Source organism: Hemicordylus capensis, chromosome 1 (assembly GCF_027244095.1).
Source record: "Hemicordylus capensis ecotype Gifberg chromosome 1, rHemCap1.1.pri, whole genome shotgun sequence".
In the NCBI taxonomy this organism is placed as follows: domain Eukaryota; kingdom Metazoa; phylum Chordata; class Lepidosauria; order Squamata; family Cordylidae; genus Hemicordylus; species Hemicordylus capensis.
The window spans coordinates 25,477,166-25,500,669 of record NC_069657.1 but is presented as its reverse complement, the minus strand read 5'-3'; the positions used below and the strand labels follow the sequence as shown (position 1 = coordinate 25,500,669).

Sequence of the window (23,504 nt, the reverse complement as noted above, 5' to 3'; positions counted from 1 at the left end):
GCTTTTCTGATGGGGGCTTTGTATATAAAGAGTGCCTCTTCCACCTCAGAAGTGGCCTGATCTTCTCATTGCCTGGCCTGATTCTTTTGGGGTCAAACTACATGTTGCCTGTATCCCATCTTTAACAGACGGGCTTAAAGCAGGAAGTGGACCAGAAATTGTCTTTCTCTGAGCCCCCAAACAGCCAGTTAGCTTTCCCCCCAAACCTCTTTCTTGGGTAACTGTGATAGTTTGCATCACTTAGTACTGTTGGTTGAATTTATTTATTGTGCCATCTTTATGTTTTAAAACCTATGTTTGTAAAGGTGTAAACTGTTAACTGCAGTGCACTATGCCCAGGAGATTGATTGACAGATAGCAGCAGCAGTAGTGAGACCCCTGCAGGAAGGACACAGAAACCCTGTTTGGAATGCAGGAGGGAAGCCAGTTGGAGAGCAAAAGCAGTTGGTCAGATGGTTAAGAGGGAGAGAAGGTTGGCTGGAGACTTGGTGGAATAAGAAGTGTACTGATTAGGAAATATTTCCCCTAGGAAGAGAGAAGCAGGGCTTAAGTAGAGGGAGCATGTAACGCTGCTCTATATAAGAAAGCCATTGCCTGTGTAAGGAACAAAGAGGCCTCAGAAAGGAGGCAGGTCAGAAACAAAATTTGCAGTGAGGCACCCCAACCCCAAGGTGTGTGTGAAGAGAGCTGGTCTTGTGGCAGCAAGCATGACTTGTCCCCTTAGCTAAGCAGGGTCTGCCCTGGTTGCATATGAATGGGAGACTAGAAGTGCGAGCACTGTAAGAGATTCTCCTCAGGGGATGGAGCCGCTCTGGGAAGAGCATCTAGGTTCCAAGTTCCCTCCCTGGCAGCATCTCCAAGACAGGGCTGAGAGAGATTCCTTCTTGCAACCTTGGAGAAGCCGCTGCCAGTCTGTGAAGACAATACTGAGCTAGATAAACCAATGGTCTGACTCAGTATATGGCAGCTTCCTATGTTCCTAAGGTGGAGAAAGAAAATAAGGAAAGAACGATAACTATTATACGAATATGATGAATATTTTTATACCACTTTTCAACGAATTCCAAAGTGGTTTACAAATAAGTAAGTAAATAAATAAGCAGGCTCCCTGTCTCCAAAGGGCTCATAATCTAGAAGGAGGAGGACACCAGCAGTAACCACTGGAGGGATGCTGTGCTGGGGTGGACAGGGCCAGTTGCTCTCCCCCTGCTCAATAAAGAGAACCACTATTTTTTAAAGGTGCCTCTTTGCTCAGTTAGCAGGGGAGAAAGAGCATTATCTGAGAAAGAGGAACACCTCAGTAAATTGCAATTAAAGAGTTCTTTAATGACACCCTGAAACCATTATGCTTCTTTACATCTAACTTGTACCCATCAAGCTTTAAGAACTTGTGCTAAACAATAAAACTCGTTATTTTTGTATTATCGGAGAATAGGAACGTTTTGTCTCCTGAATCACCAGAAGAGATACCGCACACCACCATACAACAAACCAGGGGGAGAAAGTTATTTTAAGTCACAGATCCTGCCAAAATAGATCTGTGGCACCAGAAATACCTGGAGGTAGGGTGTAACTACAAGTTATCTTTAACCCATCAGCCATAACTGAGAGTACACACACTCTGATTGCCATCTGGTTAACTGTAGAAGACCAGGCGGAGGGGAGGCTCTGAGGAGATTAGAATTTCCTGGCTGAAGACCGTTTTCACACAAAACTTTCTCTCTTCGTGTTGCTTGTTGAGTCTGTTCTCTGTCCATGACTAAAGCCCACCCACTGGTGCTTCTGGAAGCCAACTGATTACCTGCTGATATCTTATGCTTCTGTAAATCAGCAAACCACATTACACCTCATTAGGTAAGACTTGGAGTTGTGCTTTGAATAGTTAAACAAGGAGACTACACACGAGCAGTGTGTAGAGCCAAAAGAGGGTTTGCGAGGAGAGCGGGTGCGCGGTGACCTTGGGGAGACTCCTGATACCGGAAGGCTGTTCATGAGTAGTTGCAGCGTGGAGCCATGACACACGATCACGTAACCCACTTTTTGGGCTCCTGCGCCCGAAACGTGGGTTAAATGATGGGCCACTTAAGAGGGCTTGCCACCACGCCACTTCCGGGAGCCGCACAGCTCCCATTGGGTCTTGCAACCAGCCAGAACCAGGCTGGGCTCCCTTAGCCCGGTTTCGGCTGGTCGCGAGAATAACCTCAGTGTGTTCCAAGATTCTGTTAACGTGCAACTCTCTCTAGACACAAACAGTAATCTTTTTGTGTGGGCTTTAAGTGGACAGTAGGGGCATTGTTTAGATTTACAAGCAAATGTAAGGTTGTCATAAAAGTAAAGTTGTGCCGTTGAGTCGGTGTCAACTCCTGGTTACTACAGAGTCCTGTGGTTGTCTTTGGTAGAATACAGGAGGGGTTTCCCATTGCCATCTCCTGTGCAGTATGAGATGATGCCTTTCGGCATCTTCCTATATTGCTGCTCTCTGTTATGGGTGTTTCCCATAGTCTGGGAAACATATCAGCGGGGACTCTTGCTCCCTAGGCAAGTTACTTCCCCGCTGCACCATTAGGTGGCTTCAAGGTTGTCATAAAGCATGGTTTATTATTTGATTGCAAGATTGATATAGCGTTGCCTTTATTTTTATTTTGTCACCTGTGAAACACCTAATTTTCATGCAGTGAACAATAGATGGATTTAGAAAAAGCATACGGTTATGAGGCTGATTGCTTCCCCAAACTCTGAAAGTTCTATGGTGGGGCCTCATGATGTCACAAGACTGCCAACCTGTGAGATATGGGGGTGGGGGTGGAATTTGATGTGAGGAAGGTACCCAGCAGTAAATGGGCAGAACCCAGTGGTGGCTCCAAAATGGTCAAAGTTTGACCATTCAAAATGGTCTGTTCAAATACATTGATCTTTACTGCCCATTTGCTTGGGGGAAAAGAAAAAAACATGGGAGACAGAGCCATTTTTGGCAAAGTGGCAAACGTTGTCAGAGTTGAAAGTTTTATGTTCTCTCAACTTCAGTGTACAAGACTTTAAACATACACGTTCCATCAAAATCAGTGACATTTAACTTTGATCAGACTGTGGCTCCTAAGGTCAAAAACAGAAAATAGTATACAGTCATAACTGAGGTTCATTTTCTTGGCTTATAAATAAACAATTTATCATCACAGCTTTTTAGATGTGTTGCCCTTTTAGATGAGGGTAAATTGAAGTATCAAGAACACTCCTTAGAGAACAGGCCTTGCAAATTTGATTTGAATCTAGGAGCTAGGTCAAAAATTTAGGAGCCAGACAGTGGCAAAATTACCAGACTTAGTGACAGTCACTGTGGAGGGGAAGGAGTCATTCTGTCCCTTTTGTAAGTAACCTACATGGATCAGAAACAAAGATTTTGGTACAAGTAAAGATTTTATTAAATAACTCTATCCTAGTCTAGGCACCACTTTAAATTTCTAGGTACCATGGCTCCCTGGTGCCTGGGATTTGTCAAGCCCTATCTTAGAAGACAAAATTCAAGCTCAGGCCAGCTAGAGTGGACAGAACAAAGGAGGATTCAGGGAACACTTAAGCTCTCAGAATCTCACAAAAAGTAGTATGGATGCTGTAAGCTAAAATTTTTATATTTTAATGAAAAGAAAATGTATCTATTGTTTTTCGTTCCTATTCTGTTCCTATGACCCTGGGAATACTCCTTTTGAAGTCATCTTCTTTCCTATGAAGGTTATTCCAAGACTTGGATGTTTATCCTGATTTTGAAGTGTTGCAGGATGGTCTGCTTCATTCAGTTGTGGGTCTTGGCTAACTGGTGGTTTCTGTTTTCTCCCTCCTGAAACATAGCTGCTTCCTCCTGTGTCCAGTAGATGATGCTAGTATGACAGAGTTCCCTTATTTCAAAACTCCTTCACACATGACATCCTTTTTCTTCAGGTTGCTGGAGATGCCAGCTGACAAACAACTGTAGCGTTGCTAGAGATGCAGGATTGCCTTGTTAAGGAATCCGGCCATTTGGATGGTTTGAGGCAGCATAGGAGAAATAGTAGGCATATCTGTTGAAAGTCTTGGAGGAGAGAGGGCATGCCCTTGACTCCTGTCAGTGAGTTTCCAGCGGCATCTAGTGGGCCACTGTGTGAAACCGGATACTGGACTAGATGGGCCTTGGGCCTGATCCAGCAGGGCTGTTCTTATGTCTTCATGGGGAAGAGAGAGAAGAAAAGAACTATGAATGGCAAAAAGGCAAAGGAAATTATTTTTAAGCCATTGCCCCTGCATTTCAGACTGCTGCTCAGCTCTTAGGAGGGTAGAAATGATGAATATCTCCTGCTTTTAGCAACTCTTGAATTTCCTCTCTGTATCGATTGCATTTTTGTCCTACCCTTTCTCCAAAGAGCTCAGTATGACATCATACTCCACTTCACATATTCTCCGCTTAACTTCTTTATCATCGCAACAACCCTGTGAGAGAAGTCAAACTGAGTGATGCTGACTGGGCCAAGGTCACCCATTGAGCTTTGACTGGTGATTATCCATTTTAACGATCTGTGGAAGTTTCCTTGATCAGCCAAATGAACAACTTTGTGGATGTTGTTGAATCGCATAGAACACTGATTAATTGTATTAGACACATTGTATTAGATAAAGCTCTAGTAATCGGAGTTGTATCTTAAAATAGTCACAGTGTTTCAGAAAACCCTGTTTTCTGTGCTTTGGATGTTGGTTTCTCTATGCAGCCATGTACTCTTAATACTGCATAGCATACAGAATTCTCTCTCTCTATAAAGATAATTTAGTAATTTTACACCAGAACATAAGAACAGCCCTGTGGGATCAGGCAAGGCCCATCTAGTCCAGCATCCTGTTTCACACAGTGGCCCACCACATGCCACTTGAAGCCTACAGGCAGGAATTGAGGGCATGCTCTCCCTCCTGCTGTTACTCCCCTGCAACTGGTACTCAGGGGCATTTTGTCTCTGAGACTGGAGGTGGCCTATAGCCCTCAGACTAGTAGCCGTTGATAGACCATGAAGTTATCCAAAAACCCCTTAAAGCCATCCAGGTTGTTGGCTGTCACCACATCTTGTGTCAGAGAATCGCACAAGTTGATTATGTGTTATGTGAAAAAGTACTTTTCTTTGTTGGTCCTAAATTTTTTGGCAATCAGTTTCATGAGAATGACCCCTGGTTCTGGTGTTAGACAAGAGAGAGAAAAAGAGAGAGAGAGAGAGAGAGAGAGAGAGAGAGAGAGAGAGATTTGTTTGTCAGCTTTCTCCACACCTTTTATGATTTTATAATCCTCTATTGTGTCTCCCCACAGTCGCCTTTTTTCTAAACGAAAAGCCCCAGGTGTTGTAGTCTTGCCTCAGAAGGAAGGTGCTATACGCCCCTGAATGATCTTGATTGCCCTCTTCTGCACCTTTTCCAATTCTACAATCTCCTTTTTTAGGTATGGTGACCAGAATTGTATGCAGTACTCCAAGTGTGACTGCACCATAGTTTTGTATAAGGGCATTATAATATTAACAGTTTTATTTTCAGTCCCCTTCCTAATGATCCCTAGCATGAAATTGGCCTTTTTCACAGCTGCCGCACATTGAGTCAACACTTTCAATGAGTTGTCCACCATGACCCCAAGATCCCTCTCCTGGCCAGTCACTGACAGTTCAGATCCCATCAGCTATATGTGAAGTTGGAGTTTTTCACCCCAATATGCATCACTTTACACTTGCCAACATTGAACCGCATTTGCCATTTTGTCACCCACTCACCCAGTTTGGAGAGATCCTTTTGGAGCTCCTCACAATCTGTTTTGGATTTCACTACCCTAAATAGTTTGGTATCATCTACAAATTTGGCCATATCGCTGCTTATTTTCCCAACTTCTAGATCATTTATGAATAAATTAAAAAGCACTGGTCCCAGAACAGATCATTGAGGGACCCTACTTCTTACTTCCCTCCATTGTGAAAATTCTCCATTTATACCTACTCTCTTTTTCCTGTCCTTCAGCCTTTTACCAATCCACACATGTGGTTGTCCCCCTTATCCTATGACTGCTAAATTTTTTCAAGAGTCTTTGATGAAGAACTTTTGTTGAAAGCTTTTTGGAAGTCCAGGTATACTATGTCAACTGGATCACCTTTGTCCACACACCTGTTGACACTCTCAAAGAACTCCAAATGTTTTGTGAGGCAAGATTTACTTTTACAGAAGCCATGCTGGTTCTCCCTCAGCAAAGCCTGTTCTAGGTGCTTTACAATTTTATCCTTGAGGATGCTTTCCATCAATTTGCCTGGAACGGATGTTAAGCTAACCGGCCTGTAATCTCCTGGATCTCCCCTGGATCCCTTTTTGAAAAATGGTGTTAGATTGGCTACTTTCCCATCCTCCATTACAGAGCCAGATTGTAGGGATAAGTTATATATTTTAGCAAGGAGGTTGGCAATTTCACATTTGAGTTCTTTGAGGACTCTTAGATGGGTGCCGTATGGCCCTGACGATTTGCTAATTTTCCATTTTTCCAGACAGTTTAGAACGTCATCCTTTGTTACCTCTCTCTGACTCAGTTCTTTAGCCTCCGTCCCTGTCAAGCCCGGTTCAGGAACAGGTATATGCTCAAAATCCTCTGCTGTGAAGACAGATGCAAAGAACTCATTTAGCTTCTCTGCAACCTCTATATCCTCCATAATAATCCCTTTCACTCCCTCATTGTCTAATGGTCCAACCACCTCCCTGGAAGGTTTCCTGTTTCTGATGTATTTAAAGAAGTTTTTGTTATTCCCTGATGCCTTTAGCCAAATGTTCCTCAAACTCTTTTCACCTCCCTTATTGTCACCTTGCATTTCTTTTGCCACAGTTTGTGTTCCTTTCTGTCCTCTTTGTTTGGGCAGGCCTTCCAGTTTCTGAAGGAAGTCTTCATCCTCTTTATTGCTTCTTTGACTTTACCTGTTAGCTATGCTGGCATCCTCCTGGTCTTGGTGGTACCTTTCCTCCTTTTTGGTATACATTCTAACTGGGCTTCTAGTATTGTGGTTTTAAGTAAACTCCATGCATTCTGGAGAGAAGTGACTCTCCTGATTTTCCCTTTCAGTTTTCTTTTCACCAAACTCCTCATTTGGGAGAAGTTTCCTTGTCTGAAATTCAAAGTGTCTCTGTTAGTAAGTAGCAAGTAATAAGTAGCAAGTAGAATATAATGAACATTGTTGTAAGCCTCTCTGAAGCCATAATATAAAACAGGGTATAATTATAGTACTGTGATTTCTCTCCCTTCCTAAATATTGGTTTCTGCATATTCAGATATATGCAAATTTATTTATTTATTTATTTATTTATCTATTCATTTTATTTATTCAATTTCTATACCGCCCTTCCAAAAATGACTTAGTCAATATAGTTGACTAATCAAATAAGCTTTAGTTGGTTCATCACTATTTCTTTAGTTCTAGATAGAAATGTTATTCTATCCTTTAAGTGTTCGAGTGTGGAGGCACTTTTGTAAGGTGGTGATTCTCTTTATTGAGCAGGAGGAGAGCAACTGGTCCTATTCAGCTCCAGCACAGCATCCCTCCAGTGGCTGTTGCTGGTGTCTATCTTATGTTTCTTGTTAGATTATGAGCCCTTGGGGACAAGGGTCCATCTTCATTTATTTCTTATGTAAACCACTTTGGAAACTTTTGTTGAAAAGCAGTATATAATTATTTGTTGTTGTTGTATATGGGTTGCCTTCAACCCATATACAACATTCATGATACATTCATGATACTTGACATCTCACAGCTTGTTGATTGTTTTCATATGTTGAGACTTATTATTTTGAGGCTTAGCAAATGATCTGTGCTTTTGAGGTCCCTTGCAAGTTTTTTAAAAAATTGCATTTGCCTCTGTAATGTGGTTCTGTTGTCAGAAGACAGCCAAATGCACATACTTTGCATCATCTGTTTAATGGTTGTTCTGCTAGACCAAATTGGATTGGTCTATGGAAGGTCTGACATGTTAGCTTGCAATAGTTAAAATATCAATGTACTCTCCTTAGTAGAACAACCACTGAACAGATGATACAAAGTCTGTATTTGTGTCTATTACAGTGAAGTTGTGAGTCTGGACTGGTCGCAGCAACAAATGCCCCACATTTCTTCGGAAGTTACACTAAAGCAATGACTCTACTTCTGTTTTAAGAAAGTGTCAGAAGTGTTATTAAAAAAAAGTAGTTCTAAATACAGCTAATGGAACTTACTGCTGCTTTTAATATGGTGAACCCTACCTATGATCCCCCTCCCATGTGCTGTACATTTGATTTGTATCCAGCTGTCACATAGAGGTGTGGACAAAACCAGCTTGCCCAGTTCAGTTCAAGTCCAGACCGGACTCGAATCAAACTAGGTATGTTCAGTTTTGTGCCCCCAAACTAGAACTCTGGCTTGGCTTGAGTTCAAGCCGGGTTCTAATTTTATTTTTATTTTTTTGCTTACCAGCAGATCCGAGAACCTTTGGTTGTTGCTGCTGTGGCTGCAGGGGGTTTCTGGAGGTCCCCCCCCACCCCGCTAGCCCCCCGGTCTTCGGTGGGCCTGTTTGGCCTGTTTTGGGGTCGTTTTGGCCCTCTCCATGTTTGCGGTGGCCATTTTGGATGCTATTTTGGGTCATGACCTGGCCATGCAAATGGCCAGGGCGCATGTGCGGCAGCCTCCAAATAGAAAACTGGGGGGCCAGTGGGGGAGGGGGAACCTCCAGAGACTGTTCTGCAGCTGTGGCAGCGACCACTGGACCCGCTGGTAAGCAAAAATTTAAAAATATATATTTAGAACCCCAAACTGGCTCTGACCTTGAGCTGGTTCGCACATCCCTATGTCGCATTGGTTACAAAGGCATGTTGCCTATACTTTGAGATGCCGCCATCTCAAAATAAGATGGCAGATTAGCAAAATAGTACCCCTGTCGGGGTCGCTTAGGATTTCCACCCTTATACTGTGAATTTGATTAGCATCAGACTGTCAGAACATTGTTTACAAAGGAGTATTGCTTATAATTTGAGAGACTGTCGTCTTGAAATAAGATGACGGATCAAGAAAATAAATATCCCTAGGATCCCCTGTGACATGTGAATTAAGTTTGTAGCAGCTTGTAAATGCACACATTATTGGAGGGACACACACATAGAGATTTCATAGTCCACCTTCTTTTTAGAAAGTTAGGGTAAAAGTGCCTGAAACACCTAGCCGTTGCTTCTAGAGGAAGCAACAAATTGAGTGTGCCTCAGTTAACTTTTGTAAGGTCAGCAATGGACAACCTTAGTTAAAGGAAGTCAGAAAAACATTCAACTGTTGACCCAATCAAGCTTAAATATTTTTATTGCAAACATATTTTTATCCTGCCCTTCATTCTGTGTTTTGTAATTTTATATAGCCGCTTCTCACTTTGTGAGAAGCAATCTGCATAAATGCTATCATATTTAGTGTGTTTTTTTTTTTTTTTAAAGATTTACATCCTGCCCTTACACCAAAGGTCTCCTGGGTGTTATACTGATGTTCAGCTTCTCATGCAGAAAAGGGTACTTACCACAAAGTCATAACAACATTGGAAATAAAATATAAGCAAGGGCAATCGAATGGTTCTGCAACCTAAGGCTGCATAGGAAATTTCTGGTAAAAGATTAGAAACCAGCAGGGAACAGGGAAGTGGTGTTACTAGTGGTTGTTGACTAGTCTGTCCGCAACTCCCCATTTCCTCTCTGTGGCTCCTATTTGCTGTTCCATTTTTTTTTCTCAACACTTTCTTAGTCTTCATCCTAGATCTTGATTTTGAAAGGAAAAGTAATATGTATATTTTTTGTTCCAGTTCCAGAATATGGATTGTCAAGTTGTAGAAATATACTTCCAATTTTTGTGTGTGAGTGTGTGAGCCAGCTGCCCCCAGGGGCTGCTGCTGACCCCTCACCTGTTGTTGTTGTTGTTGTTGTTGTTGTCCTCCTCCTCCTCCTCAGGTTCCAAGTTCTATCCGTCATGGTCTCTAGTTATTTAATTTCCCATAATTCTGGTACAGTTGTTGATTTCCCCATTGGTGGCCCTTGGCAGCGCAAGGACCACCACTATCCCTGGTCTTACTTCTGGGTTCCCAGCAGATTCCCTTCATTTGTATAACCCTGCCCCAGGGTTCACTTCATAGCCAGAAAGCCAAACTGCGGCCCTTCCCTTTACGGAATGAAGCCTTTGCTCCGCTCCCTTCTCTGGATCTCCAGTTAGGCTCAATTTACTTCCACACATACACACCCTGAACTTGGGCTTCCCTTGCTCCACTCTGGTCCTCTGGTCCAGCTCAGTCTGCTTTCCTTTATCGAACTTGCTTGGAGCTGTCCTCCCATCTTCCTCTCTTCTTCTGGACTGACTCAATTTGCTTTCTCTACCCGCACTCATTTGGGCTTTCCTCTTCCTTCTCGCTGCTCTTCCTCCAGATTGACTCAATCTACTCTTCTTCACCAAACTCGCTCAGGTCTCTCTTCCACTTCCTCCCTGTATCTCCAGATTGGTGCAATCCACTTTCTCTCCCTGAAATCACTTGGGTCTGTATTTCTCTGTCCTCTGCTCCCTCTCTGGATCTTTTTGCCAATCCTGCATTCCCTCCTTGCCTGGTTGTGCTCAAATCTCTCCCTCTCCCTCAGCATCCTCTACCATCTTCCCTTCCCCCACTCCTCAGTATAGCACATGGATTTAAATAGTCACTATAGCAGAGGTCAAGTATTAGCACCCAGACACGTATCCACCTTGCATGTTCTGTATCATATGGGAATAGCCGGTGGGTTCTATCACATTCAATGTCATCAATAAAATATATTGTTGTTTGGATCTTAAGGTTGTAATTGTGACTTTCTGGAACACTGCCCACTTTATAGCTTTAGCCTAAAAGGTCTCAAAGGGACCCAAAAGCACCCCCTCGTAACACATAATGCGATTTATTGCCATCTGGAAAGAACTTAAATGCAATCCAATACTAGGTTTCCCCCCAAGTTCTTTGATGTTAGAAATCAGCAAGGGGGTCATCTTAAATTCAGAGCCCTCTTCCGGTTAAATACAGGTATAAACTGTATTTACATGTAGGTTTGCCTTTCAGGTAAATACAGATATAACCTGTATTTAAACTCTGTTTTTAAGGGGGGTCATCTTGAATTCAGAGTCGTCTTCTATTCAAATGCATACAATAAGATCTAGATTTAAAAACTGATAGACGATGGCTTTCCAGGTTTCGTTCTGTACCAGCTTGTCACGTTCAGTTTCTTTCAGTCATATAACAGAAGTTTTTTCAGCTCTTCCTGTTGTTAAATTTCAAGATGTGGGGTGGGATGGGGGTTGGGGGAGTGAAGCGCATTTAGAACTAGGCTAAAGAGAAGTGAGATGTAAGGTGGCCTAGTTTACAACTGTGACATGTTTTTGTTCCACCTCGATGAACTCAGTAACTTGGAGTGCAACACAAGGGGCTTTCCTAAAGAGCCAGCTGCTTTGGCTAGTACTACTACTGAAACTATGTTCAAGGCTTCCATCAGTATTCATGTATGGCATCCATGAACTTCAAGATGTATGGCATACGTGTAAGCACGGTATTTTCAGTCCTCTCTTAGTCAATGCCATATTAGAAAGCTTAGCTTGATAGAAGAGAGATGAATGAGGTGTCCAATGAAAGCATATAACCAGGTCCTCCTTTGAATCAGGGGGCAGGCAGAGCGGGCCTCATCCAAAGTATGGCTCAGTATTTGAGATGATCAGATCAATCCTTTTCATTCAAGGCAGTAAAGCTAATCACAAGCCCAGGATCAAGAGTTATTTCAATATTTGGGGTTATTACATTGACACAGGATGGAGTGGCTGACCTATTGCACAGTGTCACACACGTGGTGGGACATGATGTTTGCGCTGTTATGCAAGTGTAAAAATTCACAAATGGAAGTTGTGCGACAGTGTAAGCATTGTATGTTATGACTCCACTGTTGCACAATTTTTGTTCTTGCAAAACAGTCTTGTGCAACTATGCAAACATTATATTCTACTGCATGCATAACGTTACACAGTATGACAACCAGAGAAAAATGTGGGAGAGGGGCTCAAATTAACATTCTGCCCCCAGGCCTCTCAGAGTCTTAAAAAGGCCCTGCACACAACACTGGGAGCGTTTTCACACACACTACCTAAAGTATCTTTGTCTTTCTCCCACTATGTGTGCTTCTGTGGGAAAGGAAGTGAAAGACAGCAAATTTTAAATTGTACTAAACGCCTGCAAAGATTTTGCTGCTGAACAATAAAAGATACCTTGCATTTGTGCTGTGCTTTCAAATGTTACTTGATTCAGAGTATGCACCTCCTTCCGGTTATCTTGATGTTTAAGCAGGAACTTGCTTTCTGTCAACAACAAAAAATGGGCAGCTCTGACCACGTTAACTGCAGTTTCCCCTGACTTTACTGGACACCTGTGCTAATGCAGCCTGGAAGTTTTGGTTAATCCTCCATGTAGGCAGTGTTTCTTTCTGTATTTTGTATGTGTCTACCTCTAGATCCATTGAGCACAGAAAACTCTGAATTTGGTTTTCTGATTTATTTCAGCCTAAGGCAAGTTGAAACCTAAAGCAATTGTTGATGGATAGGCAATGAGTGTGTGAATTCTTCTGTAAAGGTCTAGAGTGAATATGAATTGTTCTTCCTCTCTCACCACACCTCCAGATTGCTATCTTGCTCATTGGTTGTTGAATTCATATCACAAAACATATTTTGGATGCATTCTCATTTGGGCCAGTCCCAAATGGTCAGGGTGAAAAATACCTTTCTGTTTGAATGGTATCATATAATATGTACTTTATATCTCACATTTGAAGTTGTTTTCCTTTGGATTATCACATTACTGATTTTGGATCCCAATTCATTGATAGTCCAAATAGAAGGTTCCAGCAGACTGGTTGGTGGATGGACTTTCCAGACTGCTGAAGGTTTAAGACATTATAAAAGGAATAGGGTGTGTGCAAACTGGGGCAATGTATATACTCCGATTCTCTGGGTGCATAGAAAAAGTACATAATCTGGTGCTGGGTGCAGAATTCCACTTCATGAGAAATCTCAGCTTTCACTAAAAAACAAACAAAAATCCCCAGGTTCTTAGCCCTTAATGGCTGCAACTTCAAAGAAGCTGCCAAAAAGCTTGAAAGAATGTGGCAATGCCTGCTGAAATATCAGAAGCCAGAGGATGGCTGAACTAAAAATTCCATTGTTTTCCCCTGGGGTGGGGAGCAGTGTTTCCTCTAAGGCATGCACACATGCCTGTGCTCACAAGGTTTTTTTAAAAAAATGTTTGCTCAGTTAATTTTAGATCCTGCTCAGGTTGAATCAGGAAGGCCTCATTCTGAATGCATGTGTGCACTCACTGCCTTGATAATCCAGCCCAGAACAAAACTCATTCCTCACACAGATGAAAACAAGTTCTAGTAAGAACTAATCAGCCTACTTTCCTTTCACTGTCTCTTCAACTGGACTAAATTTGGTTCAAATCAAGGTCCACAAGTTAGATCTCTTGCACCTCAAATGTTCATGCATCCACCATCTTGGATCGGGATGGATTACATCATTTCAAACTACACCATTGAGGTGTCCCTGTGTGTCACTCATAAGTGTATCAAATTTGGTTCAAATCGGTTAGACAGCCCTCAAGTTAGTAAAGTTGCACCTCAAAAGTTCACACGTCCACCATCTTGGCAAGTTAGCCCACTTGCACCTCAAAGGTTTACACATCCACCATCTTGGATTGGGGTGGATGACATAATCACAGCTACGCCATTGAGATGGCCCTATGTGTCCCTACAAGTGTACCCAATTTGGTTCATATTGGTGTAGACATTGTGAAGTTGATACCGGGGGACACAGGGACACACACACAGAGTGCCGGGTGATTCCATAAGCCTACTGGAAAGTAGGCTAAAAATTAGAGAGAACACTGGTGGGGAGCAGTGTTGCCTCTAATTTTCCCCCTCTGGCCGCAGAATGAGTTTTGTTCTGGGTGGTAGTATCAAGGCAGGGTGTGTGCACATACATTCAGAATGGGGCCTTCCTGATGCAACCTGAGCAGAATGCATGGTGTGGAGAGAGAATTTTTTTTCTCATATTTTATTTTATTATTTTTTTTACATTTTATATCCCGCTCTTCCTCCAAGGAGCCCAGAGTGGTGTACTACATACTTAAGTTTCTCCTCACAACAACCCTGTGAAGTAGGTTAGGCTGAGAGAGAAGTGACTGGCCCATAGTCACCCAGCAAGTATCATGGCTGAATGGGGATTTGAACTCGGGTCTTCCCGGTCCTCCTAGTCCAGCACTCTAACCACTACACCACACCTTTTCTCATAACTCTAGAACCAGGGGTCATCCCATGAAACCGATTGCCAAGAAATGTAGGGCTGACAACAGGGAGTACTTTTTCATACTTAACCTATGGAATTCTTTGCCACAAGATGTGGTGCCACCAGCCTGGATGGCTTTAAGAAGGGCTTAGATAAATTCATGGAGGACAAATCCATCAATGGATACTAGTCTAAGGGCTATGGGCCACCTCCAGCCTCAGAGGCAAGATGCCTCTAGATACCAGTTGCAGGGGAGCAACAGAATGAGAGAAGGCATTGCCTCACCTCTTGCCGGTGGGCTCCCCAGAGGCATCTGGTGGACCACTGTGTGAAACAGGATGTTGGACTAGATGGGCCTTGGGCCTGATTCAGCAGGGCTGTTCTTATGTTTTCTGCCAGTGAGGGCAGCACAACCTGTACACATGAATTTGGTGTCATTTCTTCATTACACTTTCTGCTGAACACAATAGACTGTGTTTAGAAAAAAAAAATTCAGGCCAAAATGCAGAGTGGTTTCCTGTGCACACACGCTCTATTTTGGTAAAGCTTCCTTTTCCTGTTTGGTTACCCTGTTTAAAAACTTTCATGTTAAATTTCTGGGCTACTGTAACTTCATGTTCTGCTTTGTGAATTGGTTACAAAGGCTATCTTTTTAGTACAACTGTTCTGGACAGATTATTAATACTCTTGGTTTTCCACAAAACACACCCCAAGTTCTTTTGGCGATGTCAGGGAGGTAAGTACTTACCGTACTGAGAATATGTGACAACGTTGTTGCAGAATAATACCATGTTATATGAGGAATGGAAGTTAATTTCTGAGAACACGAGAGAAAAGTGAGTTAGCTTGATTTAGTGTGTGGGGAGGGGAGGCAGGAGCAGTAAAGTGTGTGATTGAGATTTCCAGAGAAAACTGACTTCTTGGTCCAGATATATACTTGATGTGGCATGCCTTCACATGCATTTTCAGTTTTAACAAATCTCACTGAAAATGTGTTAGAAATAAAATTTCCTCTCCTTAAATTTCATCTACCACACGACATGGATTGACTGGCATTCTGCTTAAGTTTAAGTGATTACTGTAATTTCATTATTAGTTTAGCTATTGTTGGATTGAATTTAGGTGTTGCAGGACACACGGAGCCACTATGCAAAAGTTACAGTTCTAAATTCAAATAATTTTGAACAGATGAAACTTCCTGATCTGACTAATGAAGGAAATGTCCAGATCTGAGGAGTAGTTTGCTCATTGGTTATAACCATTCCATGTAAACGTTTATTCAGTTATTATGGCATTGCAGTGAATTATCTGTGTGCATCTATCGAAGCAATACTTTAAAGAAGATTATTGCAATTGAGAGATGAGATGTTAAGTGACCACAACTACTGAGTAAAGAGGGGTCACTTTAAAGTGGTGGTTCTCTTATATTTAGCCGCACAGCTGGACAACTGATGAGGTATGGTGAGGCAACCATTTCAGATGGTGGCCTTCCCCTTGCTCTGCTGGCTGGAGCTGTTGGGGATCTGTGCACAAATGCATGTATTCTGAGCAGGGATTGCTCCTTGACCACTTTGGTTTGTGAATATTGGCTGCGTGCTTTTTGAGCCAGGTAGGAGTCAAGTCTGAAATATGGTGCAGCAGAGGGACTCTTGGTCATCTGTGCTGGCCAGTTTGCAGCTGGCTGTGTCTCAGTGCCTTCTTCCCAGCTCACACAACTTCATTCTGTTACCGAGTGGTGACTCACATGCAGTCTGGCCGCTGCCAGCTTTCTGAAGCCACATCGCTTGTCTCTGCTCCCGTTTGCTCTTGCCAGCACACCATCACTCTGGCTGAAAGCTCAGCAGTGCAGAACTGATTTGAACCACTCCCAGAGGGGTTGCCATGTGCATGTCAAGAGAGCTGATGCATGAATTGAGCGTAGAGTTTTGCATCACGAGACATCACAGGCCTCTTATATTCCCTGGTCCACCTAATGAGTGCCACTTTAAGTAGTCGTCTTCTTCCTCTACTACTACTACTACTACTACTACTACTACTACTACTACACCTTTCAGCCAAGGTTTCAAAATGGTTTACATAGAAGAATAAATAAATGTTTCCATTTCTGCAAAGGACTCGCAGTCTAAAAAGAAACATAAGGTAGACACGAGCAACAGCCACTGGAGGGATGCTGTGCTGAAGTTGGGTAGGATCAGTTGCTCTCCCCTTGCTAAATATAAGAGAACCACTTTAAAAGGTGCTTCTTTGCTCAGTTATCTGGGGCTGCGCCTAGGCTACCATGCTTCCTCAGATTATAGAAACCTATTCGTCTCAGCAACATGAAATGCATCCAACCAAGTGTAAAGACTGCAGTCTTAGTTCAAGAGCATTGCATGTTGTTTCATTTCTCTCTAAAATAAGCTGCTTCTTGTTTCTTTTTTTTTTTTAAATCCATTATGTGCTTTCATGGCAAGCGGAAGTCATTTTGGTTCGTATTGACAGGATGATCTCATTGCACATCTATCTGTTATTGAAGATCTCTGCTCTATTTCAATTTTGAAACTTGTTAGGCATTTCCTTTGAACTGATCAGTGTACATCGGCAAGAGCAGATTTGCAGTTTTGGCATATTCTTGGACACACTTCTGGATTTCTGAGTGTTGGCTCGGTGTTGGGTCTTTTACCAACTTTGACTGGTATGCTAACTGCACCTCTTTCTGAAAATAAAAAGGCTTGACTACTGCCATGAATGATCTGGTAAACTCTTGACTACTGTAATACTTGATTACTTTGTAGAGTATCCCCTGAAACTTGTCTGGAAACAACATGTTCTAGAATATAACAGTATGTTTTGTGGTGTTTGCTAGCTACAGCGGTCATAGAAAAACTCTGTGCAAATTGCACTGGTTTTCAGTCTGATTCTAAGCTAAATTCAAGGTGCTGTTTTAAACTTTGAAAGCTGTACAATTCAAGGTACTGATTATTACCTTTACAGCCCTAAACGGCTTGGTCTAGGGGTACCTTAGGGACTGTCTGCTCGCAGCTGAAGCTGCCCACTAGATTAGATCAACTGGTAGGGCTCTGATCTACATGCCGACACCTGTTGAGGTCCGTTTTGTCAAGCATACAGGACAGAGCCTTCTTGGTTGTTGCCCCCAGGCTGTGGAACTCACTCAACTGAGACCCTCATGGCTCCCTCTCCCCCAAACTTTAGGAGGAAAGTGAAGACTGCCCATTTTATCCAGGCTTTTGGCCAATGAGCTGTCCTTTGCTCATGTTAAACTTTTACTTCTATTCTGTTTTTATGTTTTTATTGGATTGCTTTTATTTATGCAATTTATCAAACTTGTATGCTGCCCCAAACTTCTGTCTCTGCGTGGCTCACAACAAGATAAAATGTTAAAACACAAAAATAAAAACCTTACAGTTTAAAACCACAATTGAATTAAAAAGCTTGGGTGAAAAGGTAGGTCTTTAAAGGTTTTTTTTTTAAAAGGTTGGAGATAGGGAGGCTCTTATCTCTACAGGGAATGGATTCTAGTCTTGGGGCAGCAACAGAGAAGGCCCGCTCCTGCCTGCAGATGAGCTGGTGGCAGCTGCGGATGGACTTTTCTGGATGATCTCAAAGAAGATGGTCTCTTAAATACCCTGGGCCTAAACTGTTTAGGGCTTTATAGGTGTCATTTATCTTGTTATTAACCACCCTGGGGTCTTAGGACGAAGGGCAGTATATAAATATAAATACAAATGAATATAATTGTCTGGATATTTAAGGGAACACCTTCTTCGATCTATACCTTTTCCACCTCCATAAATTAAAATCTGCTGGAGGTGTTGCTTCATGTCCACCATTGTCTAATGTACGATTAACATCTAGCACAATTAGAAATTTTCTGGTGATGGCATGTATATTGTGCAACTCCTGGGGAAATCTGCCAGGCCCTTCCATTAAACTGTTTAGAACCCTGATTTTCACCATTTTTTCAAGTAGGGGCCACTTGAGCAAATAGCCTTGAATGTGAGAGCCATTTTCCATAGTGCTGATCTCCACACAGCATTGCATTTTTCTCAGTGCTGGGTGGGTCCTTTAAGCGAGACAGAGCCCTTTGTTAAGAGCTCTGCAGAGAAAGAGCGAAGAAGGGCTACACTTCCAGCACTCTGTGCACACATCTCAAGATGGTGCAGTGACTCAAGAGGACTCTGTTTTCCTTAGGGTCCCAAGTGGTGCTGGGCAAAGCGTAGCACTGCATGGTGAGAATGGTTACCTCCACATGGTGCAAGGGAATCTGTGGATTCAGCTTCAGCCAAAGCTTTGCATAGGCCCAATAAACAATTAGCAGGGCTCACTTGGGGTTAATGGGAGCCACCACTGGCCCCCAGCCCTACCATGAGGAATACTGCTCTACCTGGTAGGCTCCTGCTTTATCTCAGCAGGCAGTGGAAGCTGGAGAATGGGCCCTTGACGGTGATCTTTAAGGATAAGGAAATTTCATATGAGAGAAGGCAGTCCCTGATGGTTAAGCAGACCATGCCCCAAAGTAATCAGCTCTGAATGCTACAGAGGAATTCAGAGCAAAGTGAATGGAGGAAGTATGCCATCCTCTTCTGCTCACTCTGACTAGCTCTGACTTGCTCAAAGTGTAAGAACTTAGTTTTCATTTAGATTTATAAACTTATAGTTCACTTTCTATACTGCGTTTCATAAAACTTGTCCCAAGGTGTTTACAAAACTTAAAATGCAACAAAATCCATAAAACATTAAAAGCCATTAAAAACAATAAGAACCATAAAAAAGCTGTATATGTATATACTAGTAAAATGGCTTGCAGTTTGCAAGCATGAGTCCTGTACCACAAAGTCTGGACTTCCTGTGTGTAAAAGTACCTGAGAAAACTGGCAAAGTTTGTTCTAAGCCCAACTCTAATAGCAACCCTCGTGCTTACACTAACTCTAATGCTAACCGTAACCCTAACCCATGCTTTTCCAATGGGAGAGTTCTTAGAATACAATACTAAGCATGTATACTCAGAAATAACTCCCATGAAGTTCAATAGGACTTATGCTCTAGTAAGAATTGTATCTTTAGTACTATAGTTACAGATGTATAAGGTTTGCCCCTTTTAACTTTTTGTTTAGTGCTTAGTTAAACAACAGTAGAAAGTGATTGTTGAGATAATATTAATAGTTATGTCAGAGCCTAGCTAATTAGTGCCTCTGACATTTGTATATTCACATTTCATGCTTTAATTATGTTGGACATGAATGCACTCTATTTAAGAAATATGCCATTTTCCCAGGAATAAAATACAGTGACTGCTTGGAAAGCACAATAAACGGTTGTGCTACCTTTAGAGAAGACATGTAGGACTGCACTTCAAATAAAAAATGAATTGACCTTTTAAAAAATGTGTAAAACAATCTGATAATGCACAAAGCCTAGCGCGTGACCACACCTGTCATACATGCAAGTAGCCATAGCTACTATTTCCTGGTTTAAATTTTGATTTTACAATGCACTTGACTAAAACTACTTCATTTGCCTTACCATCGCCTTCAGTATTTTGGATCTGTATTCCAAAGCTGCTTCGAAAAAAAGGGGGAGGGGAAATTCCCAAAGGTGCTGATGAGTTTTTGTAAATTAATTTATTTGATATTGCCTGGTGTGTTTCGAGCGCGAGATGCTCTTCTTCAGAGGCAACTATAAAAACTCTGTGTGTGTGTGTGTGTGTGTGTGTGTGTGTGTGTCCAATGTTCACCATAGAAAGTGTCATCTGACGTGTTACTAATTTGGGGTTTCTGAATACCAGTATGTTAACTAGCACAGCCACCTTCTTTCTAAAAGACGGAAGGAGAGGATTAAAAATGAAAATGAGACATAAAACATACCTTAAGTAAATAACATTATTCAAAGTATCTTCTGCTTTCTTGTCTCTCTGGGAATACCGCACACCACCAGGAATATTTATTATGTCTTTCCCTCAAAGGGCAGCTCTCTAAAATGAAATACCTGCTTTGAGGAAAGCACCTGCTGTTGATGTGCTGTTCTGAATGATTGATTGATTGATTGATTGATTGATTAAGTGCCATCAAGTTGATGTGGACTCTTAGCGACCACATAGATAGATTCTCTCCAGGATGATCTGTCTTCAACTTGGCCTTTAAGGTCTCTCAATGGTGCATTCACTGCTGTCGTAATTGAGTCCATCCACCTTGCTGCCGATCGTCCTCTTCTTCTCTTTCCTTCAACTCTCTCCAGCATTATAGACTTCTCAAGGGAGCTGGGTCTTCACATAATGTGTCCGAAGTATGATAGTTTGAGCCTGGTCATTTATGCCTCAAACAGCATAACGGTGCTATTCTAGAATACTCTAATAACTAACTCATCAGGAAGCACAACAGAAGCATCTCTTTGTCTTAAAAGGGAGGCATAGTCTAAACTGTCCTGTGGGTTTACAGGACACTTTAAAAAAAGGGAAAGATTGTGCCCTCAAGTCAGTATTGACTCCTGGCAACCACAGAGCCATGTGGTTTTCTTGGCAGAATATAGGAATGGTTTACCATTGCGTTCTCCCGTGCAGTATGAGATGATGCCTTTCAGCACCTTCCTATATTGCTGCTGCCCGATATAGGAGTTTCCTATATTCTGGGAAACACACTAGTGGGGATTCAAACCAACAGCCTCCTGTTCTCTAGGCAGGTTGCTTCCCTGCTGAGCCACCTGCTTTCAAAGAAAAGGCACTTATCACATATAGAAGGACAAGGAATCTAAAGGAATACCTGGTACATAGTGACTCATATCTGAAATCTAGGAACTCATTATTACCAGGATCAGTTCCCCGACATGGATATTTTCCATGTGGGAATTGTATATATTGCAGACAGACATGTAAGATAAATTTCTTTTATAATCCGGATGACAACAAAAAATATATTTTATGGCATGCAACACATCTCATGTGCTTTATGCAATAGAGTGCCCTTGCAAATTATTATATATGGGAAAGGTCTCTAGAAACTTCAAGAAACATATTGAAGAACACAAATGCAACATTCAAAACAAGCGCAGAGGGGAGACATTGGTAGAACACTTCCTAGAATATAATCATTAACTCACAGGTTTTATCTTTTGAGCAATAGAACAAGTGAGGAATCAGAGTGCGAAATTGTCGAGAAAAGAGATGCAATGGATGCTGAAGCTATAGACAAAAACACCTAAAGGCTTCACCGTTAAATGAAGATTTAGACTTTTATAGTTGTCTCTGAAGAAGATTGAAATGAACATTTCTCATGCTTGAAATGCGTCGGGCAATATAGAATAAATTAATTTACAAAAATTAAGCAGCATCTTTGGGAACCCTCCTCCCCACTTCTTTGGTTCTGATGTGTTGGAGCTGCATCACTTTTCTCATTCTTATCCAAAACTGCCCCAGTTTTAAAAGGTGCTTAGACACGATGTGATACTGCCTTCTATAGAGTTGGATTATTGGTTCATCTAGCTCAGTTTTGTCCACACTTGCTGGCAGTGGGCTTCCAGAATTTCAGGCAGAGTTTTTTTTCCTCATCACTTGCTACTGGACCCTTTTTTGTTGGTGGTTTTAACTAGAGATGCTTGGGATTGAACCTTTGACCTTCTGCATGCAAAGCATGTGCTCTACCATTGATCTGTATCTCCCCACCCACATGGTGAACAGGTCTGTCATTATTGCCCATGGTTTCAGTTCTATGCCCCTGCGTTAGGGCAGATGAAACCAGTCCCTCCCACAATGTCAGACCTAGTGTTTGGAACAAGGAAATCATTCAGAAGCTTTTGACCTCACAGAAGCAGGGATTTTAGCCAGCAGAACACAGCCAACAAGATCACAACATGTCTGCTTCAGTAAGCCTGGCATAAGTGGATCAACCATCCACAGTACATCATTGATCTTTTCCCATTTTTGCTAGTGGGATACAACCCTGAACATGGTTAGGTGGATGGAGCTTGGTTCCAGGTGGAGAGAGCAAGAAGATGTAGAGGTGGGATGTGTGGCACTGAACAGTCTGCTGAACCACACTCACCTGCTAGTCAAGGTACCAAGATAATGGGGTTACATGGCAAGCAGAAATGGCAAAAGGTGATCTAAAATGAGTCTATCACTTACCAACTGCACAGTGGTGACGTGGGATCTGGGTCCTCTGGTGAGAGGCCAGACAAAGAGAAGTTTAGCCCAGCAGGAGGAGGCAGTGAGTGAAGCAACTCCCCGCCCCCCCCCCCCCCCATTCCCTGCAATCTGAGACCGAAAGGGGTGGGGCTATCGTGAACTCTGAAGGGGAATCCAAATACTGCCTGAAGTCCTGGAGAGCCACTGCCAGTCAGAGTAGACAGTGCTGCTCTAGATGGACCAACAGAGGTACTCAGTAAGCAGCAGTTCCTATCTTCTGATGGAAGCACCTTGACCTAACAGAACCCAACAGACCTGGAAGTGTATGTTGGCCTGGTAGTCCTGGCTGGTGTGTTTCATGCCAGTCATGAAGCACTGCAGGGACTTTGGGCAATACATTTGGGGCCCTCCTATTTTTGTGCCATGATGCAGCTGAGATGGTTTGAGGACATCACAAATAATAAAGGTTTGATTACAAAGTGACATGACAGGAGAGAAGCGTGATTGTCAAGCTGGCAATCATTATAAATAGCTGGACTTTGTGCAGCAGCTACAGCATAGCTAAATTCTTGAGTATGACTAGCAGTTGATGAGCAGATTTCTGAGGTGCTGTTCCTTCTGGCAATACAGGCCAATCAGATCAGATCAAAGTTTATTTCGGTCATAGATGTAATCAACAATTTACAGTAGCATTTGATTGAGCGATAAAAACTTTACAAAACTTACAAACAATAAAACAGAACTTGGCCACATTTACCGAAATAGTTTCTTTAAAATTAGACAGCAAAAACTCTAAATAAAATTTATCAGTGTGGTCAGGACAATTTATTAGCAGGGGGAAAATAAACTTAGAGCGACTAGCCCTATAAAAAGCACAATAAAGGATTACATGGGCAGTAGTCCCAATATCTCCCGATCCTTAAGCACAGAGGCGAGCTGTGTAAGGTAGCCTCTTATACTTTCCCTCTATGACCACGGTAGGAAGTGCATTGAGCTGGGCGAGAGCCAAAGCTCTCCTAAATTTAGGT

The 23,504-nt window shown here is 42.3% G+C and overlaps 1 protein-coding gene across 7 annotated transcripts in view; it reads left to right on the top strand.

Annotated features, from left to right (window-relative positions):
• The window catches only part of EVL (Enah/Vasp-like), a 254,336-nt gene that overhangs the window by 102,328 nt on the left and 128,504 nt on the right, over positions 1-23,504 (top strand). Inside the window, exon 1 of one of the 7 annotated variants that reach the window (XM_053258098.1) lies at positions 14,967-15,096. The exons of the other annotated variants lie outside the window; for them this stretch is intronic. Coding sequence (XP_053114073.1) covers positions 15,086-15,096 — 11 coding nt within the window. The 5' untranslated portion in view covers positions 14,967-15,085. Of the gene's footprint in view, positions 1-14,966; positions 15,097-23,504 lie in introns of those variants that run through there. 7 annotated transcript variants of the gene reach the window in all.